At 36.4% G+C, this 9,473-nt stretch overlaps 1 protein-coding gene across 2 annotated transcripts in view; it reads left to right on the top strand.

Moving 5' to 3' along the window:
• The window catches only part of Adamts5 (ADAM metallopeptidase with thrombospondin type 1 motif 5), a 40,499-nt gene extending 34,253 nt beyond the window's left edge, over positions 1-6,246 (top strand). For both annotated transcript variants that reach the window (XM_026788811.1, XM_005345300.3), the window contains 2 exons: positions 888-1,063; positions 2,779-6,246. In XM_026788811.1, the coding sequence (XP_026644612.1) occupies positions 888-1,063; positions 2,779-3,346 (744 nt within the window). In that variant the 3' untranslated portion in view covers positions 3,347-6,246. The remainder of the gene's footprint in view (positions 1-887; positions 1,064-2,778) is intronic.
• The last annotated feature ends 3,227 nt before the right edge of the window (positions 6,247-9,473 follow it).

Below are 9,473 nucleotides of genomic sequence, written 5' to 3'. Positions count from 1 at the left end.
TCACTTTATATACTTGGTTCTATATATATATATATGAGTATGCAGGAACATAAGCACACCACAGTTTCTGTACATGCTGTGTTTAAATGGCTTTGGAAGAGCAATATAACTCTTTCCTTTATTCAGAACCAAGTATTCCAAAACCAAGTATTTCCAAAACTTTTGGAAATACTCCTCCCAGGTACTCTTTCCTGCACAAATCTGTTTGTCATTACTTTGATGCCTGTAAGTCCAACATACAATGACCATGGCAGGGTTTTAAATCAGTCTAAATTTTCCAATTTGCTGCTATAAAAATTGACAAAGAAGAAGAATCTTTATATTCTTAAGTCTGCTGATGTTCAGATATCTATAGTCTTCCATAAAGTTAAGAGTCTTTTCATCAACATATAAAAAGTTAAGATGATACAGTGGGACTGTTTTATAAATACAAAAATGGAGATTAGTAACTCAGATCATCAAACATATTAGGCAAGAAGTTCAAAAGAGAAAGTGTATAACTGAATCTTCCTCATAAAAATATGTACTGTTTTTTTCCCATTTAGAATTCCTGGAAACTGAATGGTTGATTGCTTTTTGATGGTTTAGCTTTTAAGATTTGTTTTATTATTTTAACTCTATTGTATTGGTATGTATGCATGAAAGCAGGTGCCTAAAAAGACCAAATGCATTGGTTTCAGATTGCTATGAGCCATCTGTCATAGGTGCTAGGAACTAAACTCGAGCCTTCTGCAAGAGCAGTATATGCTCTTAACCTCTTAGTCATATCTAGTCTATTTTTGAATGCATAATTTATTACAATAAAAGGTTCAAAATTATAACTTTTTATTTACATCAAAGAACCAAATCCCAGACATATCTATTGCTGTTATTTTTGTCATTCATAGGTTACAGATGGGACTGAATGTCGGCCATACAGCAACTCTGTGTGTGTCCGAGGAAAGTGCGTAAGAACTGGTTGTGACGGCATCATTGGCTCAAAGCTGCAGTATGACAAGTGCGGAGTATGTGGAGGGGACAACTCTAGTTGTACAAAGGTTATCGGAACCTTCAATAAAAAAAGGTAACGTGATAGCAGCACCTTAGCCCTCGTGTGAACTAAACACGGTTTTAGATTCCTGTGAAGCTGATATGGGAGACTCGTATTTATTCCCTCATCAGCTCTTTATAGGAGAAAGGTCTAATGTGACTATAACAAAGCTTTCCGTATATGAGGATGGGAAGAGAGGAGCTGAAGTGGTCTCTATGGCTGATGGAAACTTTAAATGCCTCTGGAAGCAAACTACAACAGCTGTGGAGCCAAGATCTTAGGATTAGAGACAGAAGGAAACAGTGGCTGCTGTCCCATAAAGTGGTACCCAACACATCTGTCATTCCTAAAGCCTCATTTAGAAGTGGTAATTGGCTTCAGTTTCAGCTATTTTTATATTTTTAAGTTTTATTTTATGTGTATGGGAGTTTTGTCTGTGTGTACGTCTGTGCACCGCTTATGTGCCTGGGGCTGGAGGAGGCCGTAAAAGAGCATTTGATCCCTTGGGACTTGAAGATACAGAAAGTTATGAGCCACCATGTGGGTCCTGGGAAGCAAGTCCTCTCTCAGAGCATCCACAGTGCTCTTTCAACCACTGAGCCATTCTTTATTCCCTTTATGATATTTTTTAATTTATTCTGGATATCTTTGAATATCTCATATATGTGTGCAATGTAATTTGGTCACACCCACATCCACTCCTTCAACTGCCACTGGACATGTGTGCTTCCCAACTTCATGCTTCTTCCTTCTCCCTTCCTCTCTTCCTCCATTGTTTCCACTGTTTGTTTGGTTTTTCCTTTTTTTTTTTTTTTTGCTCTTTTTGAAGCATGGCCTTGCTATGTAGACCAAGGAAGTTGGTTCATCCGGTCATCTTCTTGCCTTTGCCCTAAGATTCCAGGTGTAAGCCGCCATGCCTGGCTCCCTTTGCTATTTTTATAGCAAACAAATTCTCATTGGGCAGTGTGCTTTTCTTCAGAAAACATTGTTCCCTGATAAGTGTAAGTTAATTGAGGTGCTATGACAACAATCCCATTTTTTTCTTAAAATAATAGTAAGTACTCATGATGTAGTAACAAAATTTTACCTTACATTTAATTTTTTTGTCCCATAAAATCTAGGAAGGCTTCTAGAGGCAGAGTTATTCAACAAATGACCAAACCTGTGCTCTTAAACAAGTCAGCATACTGAAGCACTATGAAGACCTCTAAGAATAGCCCCTGTATCCCATCTTAAAAGACAAAGAGTCACCTGGCTTGGGGCATACTAATAGGGCTTATTAATATCTGCTGGTGAATGCAATGTCAGAAATATTAATATTTCTATGAAATTAACTGAGGGCAGATTTGTCATTTATAATCTCATTTAGTCTACCTTGGTCCTGGAGGAACATAAATATCTTTGTAACTATGGAACATATGGATAAAGATACAATGATTGTACAAATCTCTTGATCCACTTCTAAAATAAGTAAAATAAAAAATAAGGTTGCTCACATCATCTTAATTTTGAATATTCCATTAAAAACAGATATAATGTAATATTTTAGCACATGTTTTGTCTTTGTCCAATCAAAAAGATTAAAGTCAATTTAAACTTAAGCTCTCAAGTACACTAAAAGTTTATGTTAAGAGGAGGGAAAACTTTTAGAAAATTTCTATGTGTTTATCCATGTCTAGGTATATACTAATTCTATCTCATTGTCTCTTTCTTTTCTTCACCTCCCATGTGGGCATTGTTGCCTACAGTAAGGGTTACACAGATGTTGTGAGGATCCCTGAAGGAGCAACTCACATAAAAGTCAGACAGTTCAAAGCCAAAGACCAGACTAGATTCACTGCCTATTTAGCCCTAAAGAAGAAAAACGGCGAGTACCTTATCAATGGCAAGTACATGATCTCCACTTCAGAGACTATCATTGACATCAACGGTACAGTCATGAACTACAGTGGGTGGAGCCAGAGAGATGATTTTTTGCATGGGATGGGCTATTCAGCCACAAAAGAAATTCTGATTGTACAGATTCTTGCAACAGACCCAACTAAAGCATTAGATGTCCGTTACAGTTTTTTTGTTCCCAAGAAGTCCACTCAAAAAGCAAACTCTGTCATTAGCCATAGTAGCAACAAAGTGGGATCACACACTCCACAGCTGCAGTGGGTGACCGGCCCATGGCTGGCCTGCTCTAGGACCTGTGACACAGGCTGGCACACCAGGACGGTGCAGTGCCAGGATGGAAACCGGAAGTTAGCAAAGGGATGCCTTCTATCTCAGAGGCCCTCTGCATTTAAGCAATGTTTGCTGAAGAAATGCTAGCCTGTGGTTTGTTCTCATGCACAAAGATAACTGGAGGACCATCGTAGCTATACTTGGGTTTGAAGACAAGAACTGCCCAAAGCATAGAAAGTACTGTCTCAGCGTCATTGTCACCAGGAGTCGAATTATGGGCAGAATCTGCTCTCTGTGACCAAAACATGTACACTGCTTCACGTCACGGTGGTGACCTTGGATACAGAAAACGTGGGAGGTATGGAACATCCCTGGGCCTATGCAAAGGAGACACACCATGATGAATGTAGAACCGAGGACAGTTGAAGATGGCAGAGAAGTTTTGTCACCTACCTCTTATAGAATGTCTTCAGAGGCATTGTGATCGTGTTCATTCATGATACACAGCTTACTTTTACTGTTTGTAAATGCATTGCCCTTGGAATGTCACTTTATATACTTGGTTCTATATATATATATACATATATGTATGTATTATGTGTATGTATATGTATATTTCTATAAGCAAGTATTTGACCAAAGTAGGTCTGCAGCTATTTCAACTACTAGCTTCCAGAAAGAGCTGTGGAAGATTTACTGGAAATTAAGAACTTGCTGCTGTTAAATAAGATTTGTATATTGTCTGACTGCAGGAGATAATGTTTTAGTCAAAAACACATTTTGACAGCATGCATCTTCTGAGAAACGCTAAAAGGAGAAAGGATCTGTATGTATCTGGTCATTTAAACACATCCTCAGGTCCACTACTCTAACCTTTGACTGTCTGTATTTTTTTCAGGCAGCCAGCCAAATAATTGTAACATTGTGGTGTAAAGATTATGTTTTCCTCTGTATATGTGATCAATATCCAAGGGTCTTTAAAAACTTAGTTTGCTTGTATTGGAATTTAAAGGAAAAAAATATGTCACTGTGTTTTCAATTTATATTTTCACAACTGCTTACTCTGTGGCTCGCACCTAAGAGTTCACAATACGTAGTAGACATGCAGGACACACAGCATCAAGTTATCTTTCATATCCAGCACCTTCACTACCGTCATACCTCTTCTCGGCCAGCCTTTAAACATCTTTGTGTCTGCTTGTTTGTTTTCCCCAAGGGTTGGAAAGGACTTCTGTTCTGTATAAACTGGGTCTAACAGTAATATTAAAACCACCTCGTGTTTAGTCTTATCAAGAAGGAACAATTGGTATTAATTCTATTATTTCAAGAAATCAAACTCATTAGCATTAATAAGACTGTTTCCACACAATAGAAATCATTTCATAATTTAAAAAACATAAGCATATATTCACCATTTTAGAGAGTTTTCCCAGTTCTAAAGTGCTTGACTATACCAGCGAGTGTATAAATAATGGAATGTAAGGGTTTTCAGGAAGTCTCTTTCCTGTGCAGGAAGGTCGCATATTGAAAATATTTAATAATCGTAAACAGAAAATCTCCCTTAGACTGCACAACCCCTGAGAAAAGTCACATAATATAATGTGTTTTATTCTACTGGGATTTTTTTTCTTCTCCGTGAGATATTGCAAGCAAATTGTTTTACGTAAATTTTTATAGCGATCATACCTAATGTGCCTACTGTTAAGGGTTTGCATACAAGGATTTTAAGAAATCCTGGCTGAAATTTCACTAAGTGTATTAAAGCTTATTTTATTATAGGATATTTTAATATAAAGAATTATGTAATTGATGAATCTATATCACCTTTATTTCAGCAGACCGGAAAGAAACCAAAAGGCAATTTTACTGTCTTTTTTGTTTTAAAGAAATGATTTTGTGAAACAGATCAGTGCTCTTCCAAACCCATCACTATCCTTTAGTCTGGTCTCGTTACATAAAGAAATTCAACCTACACCAAACTGGTGGCTGGTATTGATTGGATGTCTCTAAATATAAAACAGCAAATGAATCCAGTCAAACTGGTCAGAAGACAAAAGATTAAATATCACATTGATTATTTAACTGTACAAAAAGAATGAATAGAGAGTTTAAGGTAAATTTTTCCTGTTTTGAAAACAATATGAACCAAGTAGTTCAAATGTGACAAAATTCATATTTTTATCTTTTGTGGTTCTATTAAAAGAATAAAGAGTAAACATGATTGTCACCCACTTTGCTTCCCCACGCAATCTTCATGGATTTTAAGAAGATTTTTCAGGGGTTTGCTTTTCCCTCCAATAATGAAACTCTACTCTTCACACTTAAATAGCCCCAGAGAGGACGGAACAAATAAACCACTATTGTATGTCTGACGGAATTCTCTCTCCATTTTAAAAGGAGAATCCTCCATTGAGGGGGGAATGTATATAAAACTCCTAAGGAAAGAAACACAGCAAGCTGAGATCCAGAAAAGGGGGATGTCAGAGAGGGAAAGAGTGATTCGTGATAAGGGTAAGTGTGTGCTGTGTCTTCCATCTCTCCATTGTCTATCTTGAATTTTTTTAAAAACCTTGGGTTCAGGATGATGAATAAATGTGGGAGAAGATAACACTCAGATTACAAACTCCTCACCTCACTTGCATAAGAGTATTTAGAATAAGTTTCATTAAGTACAAGAGAACCCAAAATAGAAGCGCACCTTGTCCTTTTAGAACAGAAAACATTACATGAACTCTCCTCGTTGCGTGGAAGCGTAAGAGCATTGTTTTAATGTATTTAATAGATTCAGCATTCATTGCCTTCCTGTGGAAACAGATTTAAACTAAGAATTGAGGGATGAGTCACAAATGAACAAAAAAAAGTTGCAGCACTGAAAAATAAGTAATTTATTGTTTTTCCAACTGCTATGTGAATTTCTGTGATGAAATTATTTATTTTTATTTAACAAAAATTATGTGCAAATTCTTCTATGTTGAAAATGTTTTGCTATTGTCCTATTTTTTAATTTATGCTTACTGTTTGTGTATAAAGTGCACTTTGTGAGTTTATATACTAGACACTACTGGTGGCTTTTGTATTGTTCTTTTTCTTTTTTTTATAGAAAGCTTTCTGTGCGCAACAGGTGTATGTGTGCATAATCCTCGTGTACTTGTAATCTGCCACTCTCTTAAATTTAATCTTCCGTGGCTCGTAATACTCCTTGCTCACCACTATTTTAATAGGTCATTTAAATCTTAATAACATGGGTTTTTTTCAGGTCACAAGTTTAAAAAATGCCTATTTAATCTAGCAAGTTGCAAGTTTTTAACTAGAGGACATATACAACTTGCAAGCATCCCAGAGAAGTTAAGCCACAATAAAGAATTTATTTAAAATAGACCTAGTGGTACAGGCCTGCAATATCAACACTTAGGAGGCTAAGGTAGGAGGATCATGAATTAAAAGTCAGTCTGGGGTATATAGCAGATCCTTATCTGGGGAGAAGAAACAGACTCAGTTTTGTTCACATCACTGATAAACACATACAAGAGGCTGTTAGTGCATTATATGAAAGATATGTACACCCTTCTACGTGACTAAAGAAACAATGAAGACAAAATCTTCCAGTTTTAGAAGCAGCTCCCCAAAATACTCTGACTTTGTATCTTCTATCTCTAGAGATTGATAGATGATTTCAAACAAAATGGATTTGTGTGATTCTGATAGTATGAGTGACTATCATACTATCTCTGGGTATAGAAAGACATTGTAGAATGTGACATTTTACAACTATTAATCTGTCCAGAGTGATAGGACCTGGAAGTAGCAGGAACAGCTCTGGTAAAAACAGCTCGTCTGTGATTGATTGCACAATCCAGTTGTAGCAATAAGGCCAAGCTCTCTTGGACCCACTATGCAGCTCATTGGGTCAACCCTGACTCTGATGTTCATCCATTGATAACTTCTTTGTTAGCAAGAAAGCAACATGAGTGTAACAAGCAAGAGCTATAGCCTGGTTTGGAAGTCCAAGGTGTTCACTATGACTACAGCTCATTGTTAGAATTATGTGAAGTACAACAATTCTACAAAGAGTTGAGAGCTCTCTGTGAAACAGCACTGCCATAATGTACAAATATCACTCATCTCTTTACTGTGAAACATGCAGTCATACAAAGGCATTACAGTTATTTTCAGATTCCATGGTTTCAAAATAAAAGAAAGAACCATAAGAGCAAAATAGATCATTCAAGACAGATGCAAAACAATATTTAAAGAATTTCATCAGTGAAACATACAGAAAAGAGCTTTTATGGTTTGTATATTAATTTTCTCAATAACCAACAATGTATAGTTCTCAAGAAACATACAAGACGATCAGTCTGAACAGTTAGCTAAAAATGTGCTAAATAATTTCTTATTTACATGAACTATAGAAATGGCTTGCTGAATAATATTACCACAAAGCACATCGCTCTATAATCAACCTATAAGTTCTATTCAGTCAAACTATGGGGACATATTGCAATATGAGTCCATGCATTTTTCAATCAGTACACAGGAATACAAACATTCAAATCAGTTTAAAAAAAATCCACCTAACAAATCCTTGGTGTGTAATATAATTCTAATGCAGGATATAATAAGGATATATAGGGGATTTAATGAGGCATTTATTTATGTTGGGAGAGAATAAGACTTTGACATGCTTATTATTAGTAGTACACCCAGTTAATCGTTATCTGTTACTATACTAGCACCTTTTCAATATGTTTGCTCTCTAGTCCTTAAGTTATGGTTCTACTAATCAGCATGTGTGGACTGCACAGAATAAGAGAAAATATAATACTGTCCCGTCTGATCCATCACCCTGCAAAGCAACACTCCCAGTGCCTCGGGAATTAACTCCTAGGAGATCTGTCCTCAGAACAGACTTTTCTTCATTCCGTTTTCCTTTGTCTTGTCCAGTTAAAAACTGTTATTGTAACAGAGATGCTAATATCTTTAGTGATTAACTCTCAAACCTACAGTATCTCTGACTTAATTTTTCATTTCAACATGATTCTACAATTTACACAATAGTTATCTAATCTGTTTATCAGAGTTTGGGAAGACAGCCTATGGAATGTCCATTTTCACCAGAGGTAAATCTGAGGGTACTTACCATGTTATCAAAACTTGAAAAGAGAAAAGTGAGCACCTGATCTTGGTATTTCTGAATCCCTAAGCTGGCAACGGTCTCTTGAAATATGTGTGTGTGTGTTTTCTTTATAAACTTTGTAATATGTCATGACATAGTCATTATCTAATGCCTGTTTCTCAACCTCTTCTAAGCTTTGCATTGGAAGTCCTGGTACCTGTACAGAGAGGATATTTAGAATAGGACTATTCGCCAATGTGTAGTATTGCAAGTTAGACTTCTGGCTGAGGAATGTGTGGTCTTTTCATGTCAGTTCTGCAGTGTGCATTCCGATGTGACACAGACATTGCTACAATCACGAATTAGCAAACAATGTTTGCATTTTAGTAGTGGCCTAGTGACTGAATGGTGAGAAGTCTTGAGAGTAGACATTGCAAGTAGCTAAGTCAATGACAGAAGTACATCCCATGTGGCATAAGCAGTGATACCAATACTGAAATTCTATATTAGTGTATACTAATAAAGCCAAATAATAAACCTGGATAGGTACAGCTCAGATTTTAAAGTCTTGAAATATATTTTCCCAACAAGAAAAGAATTATGAGGCTTTGCACACTTTCACTTCCTGGAAATGATGGGCATGTGATACAGCTGACTGACCAAAAATCTTAGGACAGTGAGACAGGTCTTGAGGAAAATGCCGTCTTAGTTTTGACAAACTTCAGATATGAGGCACCTATTTAGAGCGTCACTTTATCTCAGTCTACTGCCCACACCAACTCTGCTATGCAGGAATTACTTGAACCGAGTAGTTCTACCTATACTGTAATAAATTTTCATTGAGGAATATTATCCTATTTTGTGAAGCATTTTCCTGCATGAAATTAAACTGTAAATCTAAATGCTATTTTGGTGGGTATAATAAATAGAAATTAGAAATTAGGACAAAGTATGTGCTGTATATAATGTGACTTAGAGTTGGAAAGTATTATCTCTTTGTTTTTAAATATCTCATGACATTTGTAGCATGAAATCAGGTCTCTGATATTTCTCTCATTCATCATCTATTTGCGCACAGACAGGATGTTTTTCTTAGCTAAAACAGTGGATCTCTGGCATGTCAGTATACCAGTATAATACTACAGGTATAACCTGCCG

This window comes from Microtus ochrogaster, chromosome 2 (genome assembly GCF_000317375.1).
Source record: "Microtus ochrogaster isolate Prairie Vole_2 chromosome 2, MicOch1.0, whole genome shotgun sequence".
Taxonomy (NCBI): domain Eukaryota; kingdom Metazoa; phylum Chordata; class Mammalia; order Rodentia; family Cricetidae; genus Microtus; species Microtus ochrogaster.
This window is presented reverse-complemented; position numbering and strand designations above follow the sequence as displayed.